At 37.1% G+C, this 23,314-nt stretch overlaps 1 protein-coding gene across 1 annotated transcript in view; it reads left to right on the plus strand.

Annotated features, from left to right (window-relative positions):
- shisa9b (shisa family member 9b) overlaps positions 1-22,925 on the plus strand; it is a gene marked incomplete at its 5' end in the record, with an annotated part of 32,366 nt that extends 9,441 nt beyond the window's left edge. Inside the window, 2 exon segments of the mRNA XM_081365351.1 lie at positions 19,106-19,258; positions 22,445-22,925. Coding sequence (XP_081221477.1) covers positions 19,106-19,258; positions 22,445-22,842 — 551 coding nt within the window. The 3' untranslated portion in view covers positions 22,843-22,925.
- Between the last annotated feature and the right edge of the window lie 389 nt (positions 22,926-23,314).

Below are 23,314 nucleotides of genomic sequence, written 5' to 3' on the forward strand. Positions count from 1 at the left end.
TAGCCAAATCTGGACTCCCTGGTCGTTGAGGCAACTGGTTAATTTAACTGAAAGGTGGGACTTCCTTATTTGGCATATCTTTCTATGAATGGTCCGTCTCCTCCTCCTCAAACTGTCTCACTGCCAAAAATGTCCATTCACTCTCTACTGTATCTACCTAATAAAGAGGCAAAAGCCCCAAAATATCTCTGTTCCACAACACACAGACTTGACATTACGCTTGATATCCGTATTGACAAACCTGAGTCATCAGGGGTCTCATTTATAAAACTGTGCGTAGGAACCTTACTAAAAGTGTACGTGCGCCCGAAAGCCAAAAATGGCGTACGCAAAAAAATATTCGGATTTATAAAACCGTTCGTACGCCAGAACCTGCGCAGAATTCACTTTATAAATCCCAGGCAGCGGAAGATTGTGCGCACATGCGTCTCCTCTCCGAAATAAGCATATATGGAGCTTACAACGCCTAGTTTTACTATGCAGATCCTCATCTGCATATCATTTGCATATGATTATTCATCCACGTGATAACGTTTAACGGTACAAGATACATTACATTATTAAAAATCAAGTAGTTGCCTATCCTATCCTTGCCTTGTTTTTGATTACATAAATCAAATAGTGTAAAAATACATTGCAGAGAAAGTTTTTCTCAATCTTTTCCACTGGCCGAATTGTATTTTTAATTGATATTTTTAATGGAAACAGATAGGCCTTGGGCATTATTTGCACGAAACTATTTTCTCAGACAATCTGGTATTAACATAATAAGCAGTTATCTCTGTGGTTAAAACATTAAAACACAGCATGCCAGAGGAAAAGTGTTCAAAAACATCGCATCCACAACAAATATTTCTATTGACTGAATTTGAATATAAAAAATGTTGTAACTTCTCAGTAATGATTTCATGTTTAAGTGCTTAACTCCATTAATTTGAATGGCATATTTAATCTAAATGTTTATATCAGAAGTAAAACATAGTTTAAATCATTATTTTATTTATTTAAACTGTTATTTGCGTCAGTTTCACTAAACGGCCCAACGCGCTTTTTTTAAGAAGGGATGGATATTTGCTTCAAGTGACAGGCTTGGTGAGTGAAATTATATTTGTATTATCTTGCTGTATATGTTAAATTTTCTTTAGATTTTCTGTCTAAAAGTGACCAAAAAGACACTTAACTCCAGCTCACCATCGGTGTCGCCAATTCCCAGAATGTGCGTATGCACGGCTCAAAGTTTGCTTAAAGGTGCGCACATTCTCCCGTCAAAGTTTGTTTTTTATAGATCACAACCTTTGCGTGGGAACTGACGTACGTACGTTTCAAGCCCTGTTTTGTGCGTACGCACGCTTTATAAATGAGACCCCTGGTGACTGGGAAAACAGAATTAGCATGAGTAAATCGGTCACTGAAATGCAATTCATAGTCCCAATCCAGCAATCCGGGTTAACCAAGCACAAGAAACTCGGTTTGGCTTGAGTGCTTTATGTATTTACTGCCCAACCACTATACTTTTCCATTACCATACAGATCAAATTTGCACAATTAGTCTGTGAAGCACAGAGTTCTGCTGTAAAGTTCAGGCCCAAACATTTACCAGCACAAGCTGAGAGTCTGTTTTTATTTAAACAGGTGACAGCAATAATATATAATTAATTCACCCCAGAGCCAGTGTTTGTACAGCACACTTTTACTCATGAGAATCTGCTTAAACTCAGAATCCGCTGGGCAAAGAAACTATCGGTGACTCATTGCCAGTTAACCTAATCAACTCTCAGGCTTCTGTTTACACACCAGAACAGCTTACAGCAGTTTTTAGAGAGCTTATAGGACTAAATAACTGGTAGAGGTGAAATCAGCATTAAAATGAATGAAAATGCAATACCGCATGGAGTTCGTAAGACTGCAGCTGAGTTGCATAGTCATAAGCAAAAGTCATAGCTGATGAATCTGTATTATGATAATGCTGCGCCATCTCTGTGCTTAGAGTAGAGAAACACAACAGAGGAAATCTTTACCTGGAGTGAATATTCCTGTCAAAAGTCCTTGAATTCAGCTGTGGTTTAGTTACACAGACAGCTTTACCTGGTTTGCTGCACAGCTTGTTTCCATGGAGATGGTGAAAGATTTTGCTGACCATTGTTGTTCTTCCCCATGCATGGAAAAAAAATGCAACTGAAAAATATGGCAAAATAATGGGATCCGATGGCTAGAAGATTTATGCCAGATGCATAAGTGTTGCAAGTGATTGCCCATTTAGAAAGATGGGAAATAATGACCTGCTCATGAATTTGACCACATATCAGTCTCAATATGACAGCCACTCGTCACATAGTTTCAACATGTCACAAACTTTGTTCCCTAAATATTTGCCAAAAATTTGTCACTTGGAGGGCAGTGAGGAAATGGTGCTGAGCTGTGTTTTTTTTTAGATACTTAAAGTCTGAGACTAGGAATGCACAATATATCTCTAGCATATTGCTGATATATATATATATATATATATATATATATATATATATATATATATATATATATATATATATATATATATATATATATATATATATATATACTGTATATACAATTGCGACATTATCACACAATTCTGACTTTTTCTCAGAATTATGAGATATAAACTCACAAATGCGAGTTATAAAGTCAGAATTGTTGGATATAGCTTGAAAGTTTATATCTTGCAATTCTTTTTCTCAGAATTGTGTGATATACTTTTTTCCCCCACAATTGCAAGTTTATATCTCGCAATGTTTTTAAAAAAGTCAGAATTCAGAGATAAAAATGACCTTATTATTAATTTTTATTCCGTGGCAGAAACAAACTTGCATAAAGATCACATTGAAAATCTGGAATTGGACATTTTATTTAAAGCTGTGAATAATCAGCCAGTTTTGGGATTTTGATTTCATAATATATATTTTTTTTGTTAATTTTATCACAGAAAATGTTATGCTCAGTTTATAATGAAGAAAAAAAATCAATGAATTGCAAAAAGGAAGCATTTTCGCTAGTGATCTCACTTCTGGACTCTATATCAAAGTACCACGGTATTACCATTGTCTGACACCTTCACTACACCACAGTAATTTGTTTGTAATGCAGTAATTTGAACATTGCTGAGAAATGAGTGGCCATTTAATTCTTAAAATTCTGGTGGCTGAGATATATCCAGGAAATGGTTTGAGAATGCAGCTGAAATTACTGTTATTGATTTTAATGAATTTAGGCAAGGACAGATAGAGCCTAGGCAGTCAGATCAATTATCGCATCTTAAACAGAGTTCCCTCTTCCCTCTAATGCCCCCCCCCCCCCCCCACCCAAGAATAATTATCAGTTCATTTCCTGCCAGTCGACGTGCTGACAAGTAGGTGGCTATGTAAATCAGCGGCATCCGAGGAAGGCTGCGATGACTGGCAAGCAATGGTGTGGACTTCTCAGATCGCATAGGCTCTAAGTTAACACATTATAATTAGAAAAAAAACCCTGCACACCATCAAAAACAAGCAAAACATATAAATAATCCCCGATTGGAGCTGTGACATAAATCGCCCGTCTGGCTCGTCAGAGGGAGCATGGAGCTCACACTGCTAAAGCAACTGTTGAAAAGATGAGAGCTGAGAAAGGCTGCTTTTTCATCGGGCCCAAATTGGCTCTTTGAGAGCTGTGTCACAATAGGAGGTGGATTGCTTCAGACCTTCATACATCCCACCATCAGTCATACACTCCCACGGCTTGAGCTGAAAACGGCCATAGATGATTGTAGAGGAGCAGTTGCCCACTCCATGTTAAAGAGGTCACGTCAGTGGGAATCCAATTTGATCTTTTAAAATCTGTTTGAAACTAAGACGCAAAAATTACTCATTCTAAAATCCGTCAGAATCCCAAAATATTTAGATGAGACCATTTCCTATTCTGTATTCGGAAACTTGGCTTTGAAATAATGGACGATGTGTAGCACCTACAGCTCTGCATATCCTTCTGATGAAGCCAAAGAGCGGTTGGTTAGAAAAGAGGATCTTTTTGGTTTATTTCTAACAAGATCCTTGGTCATTTCAGTCTTATACTATCGGTTTGTTTGGTACAGAGCAACTCACGACATGCGGAGGAAAATATAGGTATCGTGGTTATGAATTAAGTATTTGTTCCCACAACTTATTTATTGCAGATTATCATACTGTAATATACAACTATATACAGAGTGTTGCACATGAAACAGAAAACAAAAACAAAAAGATTGTTACCACATTTTATTAATTCAGTATCTTGTTAAATCGCACGTCGTGTGCATAGTAGCATAGTTAATTAATACAGTATAATATCCTTCATTTCAGTGCAGGTTATTTTGCCATCTTGTTACATATGATGCAGAATTTCTAAAGGGAAAAAGTAAATAAACTAATAGGAACAAATTAGAAGACAAAAAGTTGAGTGTGGGGCAGTTGAATCAATAATTCTTAATAATTTTCCATAGCTCAATAAGACTATGCACACAATATTATGTGCCAGTGCAGATTAATTATGTAGGTTTCTTATATTTCTTCTTAAAATGCTTTTTATATTTCAAGCGTAACTAAAAAAATGAATAATCACCTATTGAACAGCTCAGTGGGCTAATTGTAGGCATATATTTTTTTGATTTTTGCATTGCTTTCCAAATATGGATTATTGCTGTGTAAATTTTCCAGTATTAGTCCAAATGTATTCTGGAAGCATAATGGCACCCTACAAGAGCTGTTATTGTTATGCAAGTGCAGAGCCGTCATAAACGGCATGAAAATCATTCTTCACTTTGTGTTTGAAGAACAGCACAGTTATAATGATAGAAGGGCATTCAAAGTCCAAATCAATGCAAACTTTGTCTGTAAACAAGGCAGCATCATTAGAAAAAAATAGCATCTTGAGAAATGGCATTTCAAAGAATGTCATTTCAAAAAGCCTATTTCACAACCATTACACTGACTCCAAACAATTAAAGGAAGGTAATGTAAAATAAAGCAAAACAAAACAAGATATCTTTGTCTGTTATGGTCTGTCCGTGTTTTTATTTAAGCATTTCTGTCACGGTGTCAACATGCCATCCCCCTGCCGTACTTGACGACTGACAGGTGACTGTGTGTTCCTGTTCCTATCATTTGTCCATGGCACATGCCTCCCACAGCAACTGGAGCACTTACGGTAGCATGGCCTCTTTTTACCGCAGGTGGTCAAGCAGGGGAGAAGAATTTCCTCTCAACTTAAAAACCATGTCATTGAGTGGATATCAGACCACTTCCTCTCAGTCAAAATGTAAGCCCAGTGGTGATGTACAACTCCTGAAATGGGTCAGTCCAATCTGGATTTTATGGCACCGCTGTAAGAAATGGGTCCACTTCACTTTTTTTTTTTTTATTGGTCTACATTCTTCAGTGGCAGAATTTAGTCCAGAGGGCATTTCATCTTCCAGAGTTTTTGGACTGAGTGTTTGAAGCGTTTACTGAGAGAGAAAAAAATCAGGTTATAACTATGTTTAGCATTTAGAGAGCACTCAGAACAGACAAACTGAGGAGTTTATTAATGTATGCTGATTTTGAGCTTATTTTCAGTCTTCAGGTTGCATGTAGTTAGTGTTTATTTACTGCGTCAGATTTATTATAGTGAGTACAAATTTACCCAGTGTGAAAGAAACACAAAAATACTATAGGGAATTCATTAAGAATTGTGTTCATATGGTCATTTAGCTGTCTTACACGTCTGTAGTCGCCACCGCCACCTAGTGGATTGGCTGTATACGACGCAGAACGGTGCAGACACACCAACGCAGAACTATAAATGTGAACAGCCATTGTGGAGATGGCAATGGTGTAAAGGTGCAGTCACAAAATTGATTTTTGCGGCCAAAATGGTCCATTGTCTACTGTAAATAGTGTAGGGCAATGTATAAAGCTCAGACAAAAGTAACTGGTCAACGCGGTGAATCTGTGACCAATTTGAACCCAATCTGCGTGGGAAATCCTTTGACCTCCTGAAATCCCCAAATTCGTGGACTCCTATGGAAATGACTGGATTTCGTACGCAAAATTTTAAGTTATAATTAGTGCACAAAAGTGGCCTTAAATGGCCTTTTCTCCAAAAACAACACTGGATTTACAAATGTGTTATGCATTTTATCTTCATCAATGAAAAAATATATTATTGTTAAACTGTGAGCTCACCATTAAGTGAAACAACATTTAATGGCACTTCAATGATGTGAACCCAAAATTATTTGAACACTCAATCCACACTTGAAAACGCAGTAACCAAATATCTGTAAACAAATAAACTGTAAAGTCTTATCTAAATCTACAAGGCAGTTGTTTTTAGCATTTTCAAGGTATTTTGATTGCTCCATTAGTTTTATGTAGCATACTATGTCTCACATTTTGTATTCCCATGTTATGCCCTCTGGTCACTGTGGCGTGGCGCATTGAAAATCAAAAAACATGTTTCTGCTGTTATCCATTTTTTTCCAATCCCAGTCTGTCTGTCTCTCAAGCCTGCATCGGTACAATGTGAAGCCATTTTCCGCAGAGGAGCAAACAGTAGTACTAATAACTTTGGGAATATTTGAAGGTGGGTAATGGGTAATGCGGTGCCGATCTCTGTCCATTAATATTTATTGAATTTGAGGATGTGGGGATATTGAATATTTATGTATAATAACCACATGAGGCAGTGCCATACTAATGATGTGGTACAGACAGGCATGAATTTTGGAAAATGTAATTTGTTTGCAACGTTATTCAAGAAATGCTGGTCGTTTTCAATAATTGTGGCCTGAGACTTTAAAATATTGTTGATCGACACAATATCAACCTCTAAGTCTTCTAAGCCATGGCAGAAAGTTAAGTTCAAAGACAAGCTAAAAGTTGAAGTTAAGCTAAGCTAAGCTTAGTTAAGAGTTTGGAAACATTTTATTTTGATGGTCCCTTTTGAACATTCTGTTGACTATAAGTAACTTTGCAACTACATGTCGAAAACAATCATTAGAGTATTAGTAGACTTCTGCTTAATATCTGCTAACTCTTTATTGTGATGGTCCCCTAACCGACATTCTACTGACTATAAGAAACTTTGCAACTACTGTACATGTCAACTTATTCTAAACCTAACCCTACCAGTCTACTAATACTATCCTAACACTCTAATGAGAGTTTGTTGACATGTATGTGCAACATTACTTATAGTCAACTGAATGTGTTAAAGGGGCCATGAAATAAAGTGAAACCAAGAGTTTAAGTTGAGTTGAGTTGAGTTGAGTTGAGTTGAGTTGAGTTTAGTTGAAGGAGCTCTCTGTGGTGGACATATTGTTCTGCTGGAATACACCAAGACAAAAGGCAGGCTAAAAATTCAAGGAGTGCCAGAAAATGAAACATGCATGCCAAGGCAGCCACAAGGCAAGCTTACCAAAGAGTTGCAGAAGATATGCTCACAGTCTTATTTATATTTACCGAATACTCTATTATTTACCCTGTTTACTGGCATTTCTTGCTCTGACTGAACAGAGCACAACACTGGCGATGAAAACCAGGGAAATAAAAACAACTTGAGGCTTGTAAGGCTAGAGTTTGAGGTCTCGTCAGCCTGTCAGACCCAAAGCAGAGAACCTTTAAAGCTTTAGGAAATAGTGTCATCTAATGTTTTTCTCAAGTATCTGAAAAACAAAATAAGACATTGGGTCCTTTTTCATTTTATCAAATGTCAGATGATGTGGTGGGATGTGTGCAATCCACATCCATGTTTGAGACTATGAGGCACATTGGGGTCCGTGCCCATATGTGGCATACTTATCCTAAACCAATGGGCCACTGACAGCACAACATCCAAATTTCCTGGGGAGAGATGAATATGCAGACGTGGGTTTCCAAATTTAAGATGGCTGCCCACGTGTGGAGTTGTGTTGAGTGAGTAATGAGTCATGTAATGGCAGATCAGGAAAAAATCAAAGTCAGAGCTTGTCTTGTTTTCTTCTGGCATTATGTTGTTGAATCACATGATAAGCTTTTAAAAAATACCAAACAAGGAATGGAAAGGGTATTCATGCATGACAGAAAGGGCTTCTGGGAATTTAAGAAAGACCTAACAACACAGTGTAGGTGCACAAAGCCTTCATTATGATATAGTGGTGGTGAAGATTGAACCGCATTTCCACTGTTCAGCACCCAGAAAAAGCTTTTACACAGGCTTTTGTGGATTTTTTCCAATCATGTTTTTGTCATTTCGAAAGTAAAGGCTTGCACACTGCAGAAATCACGTTCTTAATCAACATTTATGTCTTGTTTCCCCAGCCTAAGTATCCTTAAAACAAGATAAATTTACTTGAGATAAAAACTTTATTAGATATTAAAAACTTTTCTTAAAGTCCCCCTGTGGTGAAAATCTTTTTTTATATGTCTATGTGTTTTTTTTAATATGCTTTAAGACAAACCATGTGTAAATTCATAAGTTTACACCATTGCTGAGTATTTTTCTCCCTAAAACTGCAGTGAACCAAAGACAGTTTCAAAAACACGTTTTGAAATCGCTGGTGTTTCTGACGTCACAAACTACCTTGTAACCAATCACGTCAATGCGTGATCATCAACGAGTGGATCTCTGAGCTGGTGTGTGTGAGTGGAGACAGGGCTAATTTGCATATTTATAGAACTTCGTATACTAAAAGAGGCAAGGGTGTCGAGTTAAATTCAAGCTATTTTAAGGCATGAATAATTTTTGTGATCAAAGATTAGTTTTAGGGGTTAAAATATTGACTACAAGGGGACTTTAAGAGAGTGTATGTCAGAGAATAAAATTGTTAATTAGCAAAAAAAGGGGAAAAATTGCTACAATATTTTTTCTTTTACAGCGAATAAAATATTAAGTTGATGCTGCCAGTAAAATGTTTCTGCTCTAAAACTTGTTACAGGGTTAAAGGGTTAGTTCACCCAAAAATGAAAATGATGTCATTAATGACTCACCCTCATGTCGTTCCAAGCCCGTAAGACCTCCGTTCATCTTCGGAACACAGTTTAAGATATTTTAGATTTTGTTCGAGAGCTTTCTGTTCCTCCATTGAAAGTCAATGGACGGCATACTGTTCACGTCCAGAAAGGCAATACAGACATCATCAAAGTAGTCCATGTGACATCAGTGGCTCAATCTTAAATTTATCAAGCGACGAGAATACTTTTTGTGCGCAAAAAGTAAACAAAAATAACGACTTTATGCCACTATTCCTTCTCTCTGTGCCTCGAGTGAGTTTGCGTAGTGTTTCAGCGTAGCGCGTCTGTGTTGTACGTCACACGCATCACACATGACCAGCGTCGGCCAATAGTGAGCCTACGTGTGACGTACAACACAGACGTGCTACGCTGAAACACTATGCGAAATACAAAAAGTATTCTCGTCGCTTGATAAATTTAAGATTGAGCCACTGATGTCACATGGACTACTTTGATGATGTCTGTATTGCCTTTCTGGACGTGAACAGTATGCCGTCCATTGACTTTCAATGGAGGAACAGAAAGCTCTCGAACAAAATCTAAAATATCTTAAACTGTGTTCCGAAGATGAACGGAGGTCTTACGGGCTTGGAATGACATGAGGGTGAGTCATCAATGACATCATTTTCATTTTTGGGTGAACTAACCCTTTAAGAAACTAACAAAATTTAAAAATAACTTCAAATTGTTTTTATTGTTTACTCCCCCTTATGTCATTACAAACCTGTATGATTTCTTTTTTCTGTGGAACATGAAAAAACATATTTTATTTATCCATACAATGGAAGTCAGTAGTTACCAAAACTGTTTGGTTACCAACATTCTTCAAAATATCTTCTTTTGTGTTTCACAGAAGAAAGAAAGCCATTGAAATGTTGAGTTTTGGAATGATATGCAAATGATGATAGTATTTACATTTTTGAGTGATTATTATTTTTTATTTTTTTTTGCATTTTTGTCTGGTTTTCCAGTAAAAATATCGAAACATGCTTAAGATAAATTTAACAACTGTTTTTAGGCTAATACGTATAAAAAATAAATAAATAAATAAATATACTTTTACACAGTTGTGCTTACGTAAAATTCGTATTATTTTTAAAGATATTTTTAAACAAGTCATAAGTACTGATTAAGCTGATACTGCCAGTAAAAATGTTTCTGCTCTGGAAAAAAAATGTGGTTTTATTTTAAGGCAGACATTTGACAGTTTGCCCGCCATCAGTAACAGGAGATGCTGAAGGTCATAACACACCTGAAATTAGAAGGACCACAGACAGACACCAGCCAGCCTTTCAAATGTCCCATACATGCACATGCCATAGCAAGATATCCACATCCTTTCATGTGAAAGGTGGATGTAGTGGAAAGATGATAAATCCATTGTTTCCGTTCCAGCTTTCAGATCGGTTCCAAAGTTTTCTTTGTGTGACAATGTCTGTGCCCTTCCCAAGTCACTATTGTGTTTAGATCCCAAAATACTCTATTGCATTTTTAATGAGGCCTTGCAAACTATCTGTGTCTGTTTTTGACTCACTTTGACTCATTTGAGCAGGTCTTTTTGTGTCCTTCTACTTTAAAAGGATAGTTGACTGAAAAAAATTTAAATTCATATATCATTAATTCACCCTTACAAACCCTTGTAAAGGATCATTTTCCCTTTTTAATGACATTGCAATTAATAGGCACTAGAGGTTTCAAAAAGGACATAAAAAGCTCTTTTTCATTGCACTCGACCAACCTTATTATTGATAACATTTTGTTGACGTCTCCATTAGAAAGATATGAGCTAAGAATCTCAGTTATTGGTCTCTTACAGCTACAGAGGATATTTCCGATATGTCAAATGTGTCTCTTCATCCTATTTAGCTAAGACTGTTTTTTATCAGACACAACATGTACTTTCATGCCCCTCTCTAATGTAATTAGCTTGGCACTGATATCTAGTTTTGACCAGTGGGAAATAAGGCTGTAATTAGCCCAATTTCTGTATTCATTATCTCTTTTTATCATTGAGATACAGCATTAAGTGGGCTCCTTCAAACTAAAACTTGAGACCACAAATACTGGATTTGGATTTTTTTAAAGTTCTTTTGAACTTTAAAAAACCCCTCCTGTTTGTGCTGTGTGATGTACTTTAAGTACATCCCAGATGCAAAATTAAAGGAGGAATTAAAATATGCCATAAATTCATAAATTCAAAGTATGCAGAACTTGTGTGAGCAGTTGCAATGTAGAATAATTTAAGTGCCTATTTATGTCCAAAAACCTGTGATCTAAAGATGTTTTTGGTAATATTAGATATATTATTTATTGGAGAAATGCAGGTATATTGATTATTGTTTTCTTCGTGAAAAATTCAGCACAGGTCTTACTAACATATCTCCTTGGACCAATGTTTCTCTTATTGCAAAATGCATCGAAGCATGTTTTTCCATTACGTATTGACGAAAATGTCTCATGCATCATCCCCCCCCCTCCCCCGCCCATACCCCCCCCACCCCCCAAAAAAAAGCTGACCTCAGTCATTTATTAGCTATGTTAGATAAGGCTTCTGAATCACAGTCCAGGAGGGAATAGAACTGTGCATGTAACATAACTAAAACTGGCATATTCATTAAGTGCTCTCTTCAAAAATGGGCTAAATTCCAATCAGACTTCTTGGCAGAGCGAAACGATGAGAACCCAAAGCTGGGTGACATCTCACGCATAGCTGACATCTCCTCCCAGATAAACGGCCACTCGCTTTTTCTCCCTCTCTCTCTCTCTCTCTCTCTCTGAAACGCTCACAAATTATAGCAATTTCTGTCAGTCCAGCATTTATAGTTTTGTCATTTGAAAATCAAATTTTTTGCCAAATACAATAAGCTTTGTTTGCTATTTACTGTAGCTCCTGACCAGCCAAGGAGGTCTGTATTACCTGGAGAGAGCAATCTGTTAGCATTCCCATTGAACTCCATGGCAATTGATATCTTTGGTCATGGATGCTTGAAAACGTATTTTTGAGACAAACACCTAAGCCACAACATAATTTACTGACTTTCTTATATATATATATATATATATATATATATATATATATATATATATATATATATATATATATATGTATATGTGTTCGATATAGTATGAGTGTGTGTGGTAGGAATGTAATCTGGACGTACTAAATTCATCATGTTATAATTATCATGTGACCTACCAGCGTCAGTTGTGTCGCTTCACTGCCATTCATAAATCCTCTATAAATCCATAAAGCCTCATGGGATAGTAATGCGTCCATCATCTGCACACTTCAGAATCTCGCCGAAAGTAGTAGGTTATCCGGTTACTTTTTGCCTACTCTTTTATGAGTGCTGTGAATTCGGACATACTACTTTTGTCACGTACTGTTTTTCACCTACTATATAGTAGGCAAGTATATGCAATTTCTCCTCTATTGACGAGTTTTTCTAGCAATCCCATAGAATGTAAAAAAATATGGACATAGTGTCTGTGACGAAACCCGTAGGTTTATGAAGAGCATTTTTGAAGGCTAAAGTGGGCGGAGCCGTCGCCATCTTGGCAGCATGTGCGTCACTCCAGGATAAACGAAAATGGGCAAAGAGGCTGGGCGTGGGTGGAGCTGAGATTCCTGGATGCTGAAACCACGCCCACCTAGCTTGACATGATCAAGTTAGCTCAGGCTAAGGAGCTAAATAATGCTATATTCTACTGGCAGTACCGTCGCTGGCTGTGCCAAGTGTGCGACCGCACAGGGCCTCGCGCTAAAGTGAAAACTGACTTGACGAAAAGCCAATAATTAAAGTTCATATTTTTGCACTTCGAAACTCGAAACGCACTTATATTATTTAAAAGAAAAAGCTAAAATAAAATTCTACATGCCATGAAAGTTTTGTAAATATGATCGAAAATGCTGACTACTTTTCTAGAAAACGCCAGTGGGGAAAGACTTAAGGATGTTCATATATTTTTTCCTTAAAAACACAAGACAGAAATACGGATTAAGATTTTGTGCAGTGTGTGAGTTTTATCATCTTTTCATGGAATGATTGTCCTCCACAAAAGATTTACTTACTGTATCCACCCAAATGAGGGACCAGACAATTGTGAAAGATGAACCGCTGTCCTTACTGCATCCTAAATCAAGCCTACTCATTACTGGATTTGAGGTTGCATGGCAACGCTACAAAGAAGGCCAAAGAAATTAAAGCTCTCTACAGATGAGGAATCAGAGGCTAGTTATTCCCATGTCATTTCTGGTGCGTCTTCTCATAGGGTGTGATTGTACTGTATAAGCAGTGAGCCAATCCAATTATCTGAAAGATAGGATGGTTTGTGGGCCACAAATAATAGAAATCATCTCCTTTCCACCTTCCGGTGCTTTTTTCAAGCTGGTTAAATATGTGATTTATACACAGGAGGGACATATTAATTTACCTCAGTCAATATATGATGTTAGAAACTGTCTTCTAGGCTTCTCACATGCTGTATATTGGATAAACACACTGCTAATCAATGCTTGGCAATACTGGAACACCAATGTGAAGAAACATAGACTGTCTGTAAAAGGCATGAGGTCTAATAATCTATCTATCTATCTATCTATCTATCTATCTATCTATCTATCTATCTATCTATCTATCTATCTATCTATCTATCTATCTATCTATCTATCTATCTATCTATCTATCTATCTATCTATCTATCTATCTATCTATCTATCTATCTATCTATCTATCTATCTATCTATCTATCTATCGATCTTGCCCATATCAACCAGCTCTAGGCCAAATATGAAGCGTACATCTCAGGGTTAATGGTAATAATGTGAATCAATTGTAAATCAGCATTGTGTCTTGTATAATGCCACACGTGTCTTTCGGCATCAATACTAATAAGCAGGAGGTAGTATCATACTCTGTTTGACTAATGACCTTGTCAAAAAGAAAATTTGTCACTGTCAGCCGATATTAAAAACCATTACCTGCCACCATGCCTACAGCTGCTCTGTCAGACCTACTGGATGCCACAATCGAGTTAGACTGAGTCTGCAGAAACAGCATTTCAGGAGTTTGGTGTGAAGAAGCAGGTTGCGTTAGGTTAAGCTCAGCGTCTGAAGGATTGATTCGGGAGACACTCAATAATCATTCAGGAACCGCAGGACAGGCATTTCATTTTCTGCGAATGGACCCTCTACCCTGTCTTTATTACAGTTCCACTGCATAATGACTTATTTCCATCCCCTCTTCCGATTATCGAAATGGAATTCATCTTACTGCCTAAGAGATTATGGATCACAGTGTAATTAATTTCCTCACATTTTAATTAGATATTCTGCACACCTGGTTTATAAGCATATTACCTGATGCATTTATGGGAGCTTCATGTTTAGGAGACTGGAGAACTGTCAAGCTGATTCTAATTGTCTGGGATCAACTACTATCATCATTTATAACACCTAACTATCATCTACTACTTTAAACTTTAAACTAATTTAAACTCCAAACTATTTTAAACTTCTTCAAACTCTCTGGTCCAGCTTTCTCAAGCCAACTTAAAGTTTGTCTCGACGAACTTTTTAATCTAGTTTTATTTATGGTTACAGTAATTTCCTTTATGAGCTAAACTTCTAAATGATCTAGGTGATTGATTATATGAATCAAAAGATGATGTGATTTGCTCAGTTTCTTAATTATCACCACAGAAAATACTCTTCAAAATAAAACTTTTTTTCTAGAAAAATAACAGATTCTTGAACTTTTATCTGATCTTTAATGGAAAAAAATATTGACTTCAACCAATACAAGTACATCTAGTTTAAGTCGACATCTTAAAAACACACTGGGTGGATTTTAATGAAGACAAAATGCCATTGTAGTGTCTGAAACATATCTAAGGGACTTAATTAACTGATTTAATATGTATTTGTTTGATAAGAAAATACTAATACAGTGCTGCAGTTATGACTTCAAAACCTGGAAGACTAATTCTCCTGTGGTTTCCTTGAGATTTTCCTATGGGTTTTTATAATATATATATGAGTAAAATAAGGTCTGTGGTAAACATAACTTGACGATACTCGAACGCCTTGCTCTACAAAGGAAATTACACACATCCTTTTACACACAAATTTTGAAGCTGTTGTGTTAATTTGAACTCTTTCCCCGCTAGCTTTTTTTTTTTTACTGTTTTGTTCTACAACGTAAACTGAACAAACTCAGACCCCAAATGTTCTTATCTATTTACTTACATAACTCTTTCTTCGCCATTGTATTTTCCGTCATTTAAAGCTTCCCTGCCATTGACAACATTTTCAAATTGAAAAGCCATGTTTTCACGGGGGCGCTATTACACATCTTTTGAAAGAGTACAGAAATCTCCAGATCAAAACACAGGTGAAGAAGTCGTCGAACAAAGTGCTAGAAGTATTGTTGAAGTATAATGTTGACCCAGGATGAGGTGAAGGACTGTGAAGCTTTGGGGGTGTTGATCTACTCCATCTAGATTTTGAGCATCGTTCTGAATCCAATCAGGATGTTTTGTGATTTTTTTTTTTTTTTTAATGATGGTGCTAACTGGCAACTAAAAAAAAAAATAAATAAATAAAAAAACGCTGGTGGAGAAAGAGTTTAAATTAAAATGACAGCTTCAAAATTTGCGTTTTCGATATGGGTGTGTGTAATTTACATTGTAGAGCAAAACGTTCAAGTATCATCAAGTTATTTTATTTTACTCAAATTGAAAAACTCCATAATAATACCCTATAGGATTCATATGATGATGATGTAACATCTCACAATTGCTTCTTGTTCACCACACAGAAAGATTTTATTTATCTTTGGAAAGTGTATGATCTAGATCCATTTAGACCAGTGTTCCCAATTCTACCACCATACTGCACATTTTGAATGTCTTTCTTATGTAACATAGCTGAATCAACTCATAAGATCATTAGTATTGGCTTTATGAACTGAAAAGGTAGACATATGTGTTAAATGTTTTATGATTAGGCTGTTCCTGTAGCTCAAAGATCAAAGTTCATGCTTGATTCGAAGGGAATGTATGAAGTGACAAAATGTATAGCTTGAATGCAGTATAAGGGTACGTACACGAAAACGATGTGCTAATATGGAAACGTTTTTTCTTTGTACAGATGACAACGTTATACCACAGTGAACTTGAGCCGAATGCACATACCTATAGACACAAATTACATAATCTATAATTTTTTTTGTCCGATTTTCATTCTAAGGATATTAATCTTGATAATAGCCTCTATTTCTTTGTCCTCTGGGTAAATTTCATCAATTTTAGAATGTTCTCCTCTGATATAAAGTCCCGTTTTACTTCCTTTAAGCAAATGTAAAATCCTTTGAACACAAAGGGTAATTTAAAATGAATCATCCTTGAGTCTGTTGTAAGGAACCTTTCACTTTTCATGATGACATAATGTTATATTGTGTTGATTTGTGTAATTCTTATAACCACTTGTGATGATGTCCACCCTTATTTCTTACTGTTACACTACAGTTTACACAGAGATGATAAGGGTGTCTTTTTCAGAAACTTGAACTTTGAAACCCATTTTCAAAAGTTTGCATTTTCAGGCACCGAAAACGGCATTGTCGTGTAAACGAAGGGCCAAAACACATAAAAAAATATTCAGTTTTTAGTTTTAACGGTGTCATGTGAATGGCCCCTCAGTCTACCTAAAGTGTAAATGTAATAAAAAAAAACTGCATAAATAATTTTTTGGTTGAATCCTATATTTAATTTTATGTATATTACTAAAACCAGATGATTGTCAGAAGTCTCTGAAATGAGAAATTGTAGTGTCGTTATCCTTAACTAACCTAACACAAACATGCATGCTCTTGATTTCTGCTTAGTTTTACTGTTGTTTTCCTGGCAGCTCAAAAGTGGAGCACGTTAGCAATGCCAAGGTCATCAACTAATAAAATGCACATCTTGAATGCTGTGTGAGTTGCTTTGGATGAAAGTCTCTGCCAAATACACTACCGTTCAAAAGTTCGGGCTCAGTAGGATTAAGATTTTTAATAAAGATTTATTTCTCAAGGACACATTAAATTGATCAAAAGTGACAGTAAAGACATTTAAAACGTTACAAAATGTTTTCTATTCCTCAAGGAATGCTGAGAAAAAATATTTTGTTTGTACAAAAATATGAAGCAGCACAACTGTTTTCAACATTGATATTTGATATATTGATATTTGGCTTCAGTCTAGTGCCTGAAGTGTGTGTTAAGAGAAGAGCCCTTCAGTAAGTCCAGTGATACAGATGGTACAATCTTGTAGCGAACAGCCATCCAGCTAGAAGAAATAGACTTAAAAGAGGTTTCCAAGACAACAACAGATCAAGGAGAGTTCAACAACTAAAACACATCTGAAGAACGGGAAAAGATCAGACAGCACTGTTGCAGTGTGGCACAGTGCCACAGAGCACAGTTTCCGTCACAGACACAAACAGACTCGTTCGCAATGAAAGAAGTGGACGGATGGTGCCCATTACAGCTAGTCTACTGTTTCCTAATTCCTTTCCAGCATTTGGCTGTATTTTGTCTGTCTCATTCGACTCATCAGAGTGGTTAGAGATAATACCCACAACATCTGGTTGGCCCCTCATGCCAGCCGGCAAAGGGCCAGTCAATTTGCCATGCTCCTGCGCCCCCATTCAGCTGGCCAGATGTCTACTAATGCAATCTCTAGAAAAGCGTTTATGATTTACACCATCTGCGACCCTCAATAGGAAAGTCTTTGCTGTAATCAAGTGTGAAAACTTGTGAAACAAACAATTAATTTTCCATTGTGACCATCGCTTGCCAGTGCTTTTGGCATTAACGTGTTTTGACATTAGCGGTTCAAACGGATTCGATTAGTAGCCCAGGAGAGCCTGGCTGGAGCTCCAGAAATCCATGACTAATGATCTGCTTCCTGGGGGTATAGAGTGAATCACCAAAGAGAAAACTCACAAGTTGCGTTGATGGGTCGATGAAACAGGCCTCAAGCAGCTTAAGACATTGTTAAATGTTAATTTAGCGGTCTCTGATGGGAGGTATCCCAACTGCTATGAGCTTAAACAAAAGAAAAGGCACTGAGAATGACTTCTGAGGGTGTTAATGGGTAGAAGAACAACAGATTCTCATGCAGCATTTAGCCTTCCCGAATAATGTGTGTAATGCTCGCACACAAACAATAAGTGATGCCCAGAAGAGTCATAGTCATTCAGATCCTCAAGTGGATTTTTAATGCTACTTCTAAAAAATAAAATAAAAAGGCTTTTTTTATAGTTAAGCTGGATGGTTATTGTACAGTAGGTAACACAATAAAATAAACCACCCTCTCACATTGTTGGTCTAAATTGGTCAGTTCAACAGAGTGGCTCCAAACGTACACCACTTTCAGTTGCCTAAATACATTAAAGTGTTAGTGTTTTTGTGTGTTTTGTGTGTCTGTGTATAGACATATAGTACATGCATACATACATCAATTATTTAAAAGTATTATAATTCAGCCAAAAACTTGCAGTATAATATATAAGTAATATATTTGGTCTGGTTTTAAAGGTGCCCTTGCACACTGAATGAAAACTTTACCACTGGACCAACACTTCCTGCTCTAACTTGAAAAACTTTTTACATTTTTCATTTTGGCAACACTTTATTTTGATAGTCCACTTTAGACATTCTAGAAACGCACACACACACACACACACACACACACACACACACACACACACACACACACACACACACACACACACACACACACACACAATAAATAAATAAATGGGTGCATGATCCCACTGGATTCCGATTTACCACTCATATCTGTTATTCATTTCTATTTCTCTATCACTAAACTAACAATTCCTGCTCTAATATGAAAAAAGATGTGAAAAGTTTTTTAGTCCTGTCTGTCTTCATGTTTTATGTCATTTAGAGCACCAGATGAGCCAGGACTGACACTGAATCACCTTCAAAAATAAAAATAAAGATAGATGATAGGTCATGGAAACATTATTTACCTTTCATATCGGTTATTCGTTTCTATTGTGTGTCTCTTTGCTTTAGAGTGTGCCCAAATGAACAGTGTGGGGTCTGGTTCATCTCTGATGCAAGCCATGACACAATACCCTTCGCTTGGACAGGTACCTGTAGCCCACCCCTATGAGCCATCTCAACCTGGAAAGGAGCTCAACAAGTACGCTTCGCTCAAGGCTGTGGGTAAGACGGCCATTCTTAAATCTGCCTGTATGTGGGTTTGATCAAAGCCTGTTCTCCTCTGAAACAAACAAACAAACAAACAAACAAACAAACACTCATTTTCTTAAATGTTATCTATAGTTATTTATCTAAAAATGCTATTTTATCGATATGAGATCTGGCTTCCATAAATCTACCATTGTCAGGAATTACAAATGTAAGCAAGTCATCAAGTATTTAACATGGCATTCTTTTCTTGTTGTACATTACTCTAAAATACAAGCAATAATGTTTGAAAGTTTTCAATATAGCCACCTTTAGTCAGAGTTCTTGATCATGTGGTCTTGGTCTGAGATCTGGTTGTTGGACTGGGATGCTGGATGTTAGGTGGTCTCATATTGGTCTAGATCTGGATCGTAGGGGTCTTGTCTTGACATAATGTCTGTCCCATGTCAATATTTAGGGTTACTTACTGTTGGGGTATTGTTCTCTCAATGCATGGTCACGGTACTTCATTTCTTTTTTCTTTTTCCTTTTTTAGCAAACACTGAGAAGCTCAAATGGCTTTAATATCTGGAATGTTTATATGAGTTTGAATATATTTGCCATTATTATTGTCCAACCCAAAAGAACCAGCTCAATTGTTAATTTTGAAACATGTCCTGGCAGTTTAAGGCCTGGTTTCACAAACAGGGCTTAGATTAAGCCTAGATAAGACCTTAGTTCAATTAGGATATTTAAGTAGCTTTTATAAACATGCCTTAGAGACAAAACAATGGCACTGACATATTTTAAGATATGCCAGTGCAAGTTGCTTTCAGTTAAAATAGCTCAAACATGCATTTTAGTTCTGGACTAGGCTTCAGTCTTGTCTCTGAAACCGGGGGTCAGTGTTTTTATTTATTTATTTTAGAAATTCTGTATTCAGATTTTGATGTCAGGAGAGCTGAAAACTCTCATTACTCTTTCCCAGTCACTTAAATATCAGAAGTACTTCAGAAATGACTGACTGCACCAGTGACATTGCTAACTTGTTCTAAAAGCAGAAACCAGAAGGTTCTAGAAGCTTCTCATACGGTTTGTGATCATTTTAATTACTTAATTTATCATTTAATTAATTGTTTAAAACTGTTTTACAGTGGTAACATTGGGTAGTAATATAGTCACTTGTTACTTTTCACATCAGTTAGTCTGGCATCAGAGTAAAGCCTATGAAAAGACGTCAGTGAGATGACAGCTAGCAAACAGTAGACAAACAACCATCAGAAGCAGCGACGTGTGATGACATTCTTTCTCTGAGACTTTCGGCCACAGATGAAACTGCTCAGTTGCTAATCCACTGAAGTACGGTCTGTGCAGACCGATCCCTGGGAAAACAAAAAAAGGACAGTTTATAACGAGAGAGGCCCAGGAGACGAGCCACACGACGAGCCGAGGAGTAGCCAGAGAGCCTGAGTTCCTCTGATGTGCGTTAATCTCAGCGCATTGATGTTAATGAAAGAGTCGCATCAAAGATCAGCACTTCTCTCGGCCGGCTGGCTTATTTTGCGCTCTGCCTCCTGGTATGAGGTTTTAGATCTGTGGTTTGTTGTGACTCTTTGGGGTGTCAAGGCTGTTAAAAAGGTCACCTGAAGGATATTTAATTAAAAAGTCTAAAATGTCATGCTGAAATGAGGTGGATTTCAAGCAGAGTGTAGTCAGTCCCAATTAAGGCCTGGCTGAGTTGGAAGGTGATACACCGTTAGCGACATTGCATGGAATTAATGAAAAAGAAATGATTAGTGACACGCTAGGATCGTTTATACTCGTTTGTCTGATCTGGTTTTAGCAAGTTGTGATGCACACTGTCAGTGATCAACTAGCACTGGTTAAAAAAAAATACAGTAGTCAACATTTAAAGTGGATCAAAACCCGTTCTTGTCTTAGGACAACTTTGATTAACTTTTTTGATCCACTTCAAATGTTGAATACTGTGTTTGCAGCAAACAAAATTTATAACACCTTTTTTTCTAAGGAAACTGTTGGTTGCCGTTTTAATGTCAGTGTTGATATGGCTGTAAACATTATTGTACAAAAATAACATTTACAGTAATAGCGGCAAAGTGACAGTGAGATTTTGTTTTAAGTACACAATAATTACAGATTTAAAAAAAAGTGGTTTCAACAGACAAATAAAACCCCAAACCATCTTCTGGAAGAGCAAAAGCTGCATGTTTCCATTTGAGGATGGAAGCAATCCAAGGTAATTTGCATTCAAAGAAAAACATTTACTTGTAACAAATAGAAACCTTAGGCGAAAAGAAAAGCATTAGCTTGTTGCAGACCAACTATTTTGGTTGCCATTCACAATGGAACATTAACTGCTCTTATAAATATTTGAGGCACTCTTAGCTATTTGCATTTTACAAGTTATTTTTGTAAACAAACCCAAGTTTTTAATAGTGCAAACATAACTGAGTATGTTGGCATTATTTACTCACCTTCACGACATTCCAAAAACATAAAACTTATACTCTATTTTCTCGTCTTCTGCTGCCATATGATAGGTTTGTATGATGATAAAACCAAAATGTACACTACTGTTCAAATGTTGTCTCCTCTGCTCACCAAGGCTGCATTTATTTGATAAAAAATTTATTAAAAACTAATATTGTGAAATATTATTACAGTTTAAAATAGTTCAATATATTCAAAATTGTATATATTTATGTGATGGCAGAGCTGAATTATTCCAGTAGTGTAAAAAAACAACAACAAAAAAACAATACTACTGTACATTGATACCCACAAAAATGTCAGGATCCTAAATAAACGTATAAAAGTAAGTTTTTTTTTTTTTGTACTGATCATGTACATGTTTGGTTATTTGAAAATGTTGTAGGAAAAAGAGATATGTGAACGTCTTCCAAAAAGATAATGTTCAGAATGACATGGGGGTGAGTAAATAATGGCAGAATGTCACTATACCATGACAAAAACATCCGGTTCTATTTGTTGTTTGTAGAAGGAAACGATCGGGCCAAGTATTTTCTGAGAAAAATGGCTCATATTGGGAAAAACAAGTGATTGCCCTTGATCTATTAATTGTGTAATTCTCTGGTGGGGAGTAAAACAGCAATCAGGTTGTTGTTGTTGTTTTTTTGCATCTGACTAATGAAGTGTTGTTGAATTTTCCTCGCTTTTGCTCTCTCTATCTCTCTTTTCCAGCTGAAAAAGCGAATGAAAACTTCTACACTAACAGACGGCACTTAGCCGACCTGGCAGTGAAAGGCGCTCTTCCCATGCACTCGGTGAGTCTGGAGCAGGAGCCCACCAACCCTTACAGCCCAGAGCTGCCCTGCCAAAAGCAGAACGGACACAAGTCCAAAAGCACCAAGGTCCACAGTTCCCACCCGCTGGCTTTTGGCTCGAACACCATCGCCAACCCCGGCATGCTGAAGAGCTGGGAGGGGACAGAAACGCTGGGCCGCCGGCAGACGTACGGCCCCAAGAGGCACAGCGCCACCGTGGAGCAAGTGAACGAGTTGACGTCCGCCCAGAGCCAGCACTACCTGCCTCCACATCCGTACTTTGTCACCAACAGCAAGACTGAGGTGACCGTGTGAAATGGGCCGCAACAGCGGGTTTATCGAGCCCAGGCCTTGAGTGGATGCGTGGAGCGAGGATAACAAAAGGAAGCCTGACAGAGGTAGAAGTGTGGATTAGGAGTCCGTCCTGCTGGAAGGATTGACCGAACGGTCTGGCTTGAGATCTGCATGGCTGTATGTGTGCTGTTTGTCTTTGAGCGGTTGTGCATGGAAAAGGCATGCATTGGACTTCAGCCTCATTTGAAAGGGAAAGCATAACATTACTCAAATGAACTCTTTCTGTGTCCATTCCGTCACAATGCAAATGGATAATCTGACTTGTAGTGATGAGTTTGTCACAAGACCATCCGTCAATATGATGAGGACATGTTCAAACACGAAACAATCAATGCAGTCAAACGTTCTAGATGGGGCCACCGTCATGATTCGCAACAACTTGAAAGCTTGTGAGAAAGTCGCTCTAGTCCTAAACACACATTGTTTTTCTCAG

Source organism: Scardinius erythrophthalmus (assembly GCF_964197995.2).
Source record: "Scardinius erythrophthalmus genome assembly, chromosome: 1".
NCBI classification, from domain to species: domain Eukaryota; kingdom Metazoa; phylum Chordata; class Actinopteri; order Cypriniformes; family Leuciscidae; genus Scardinius; species Scardinius erythrophthalmus.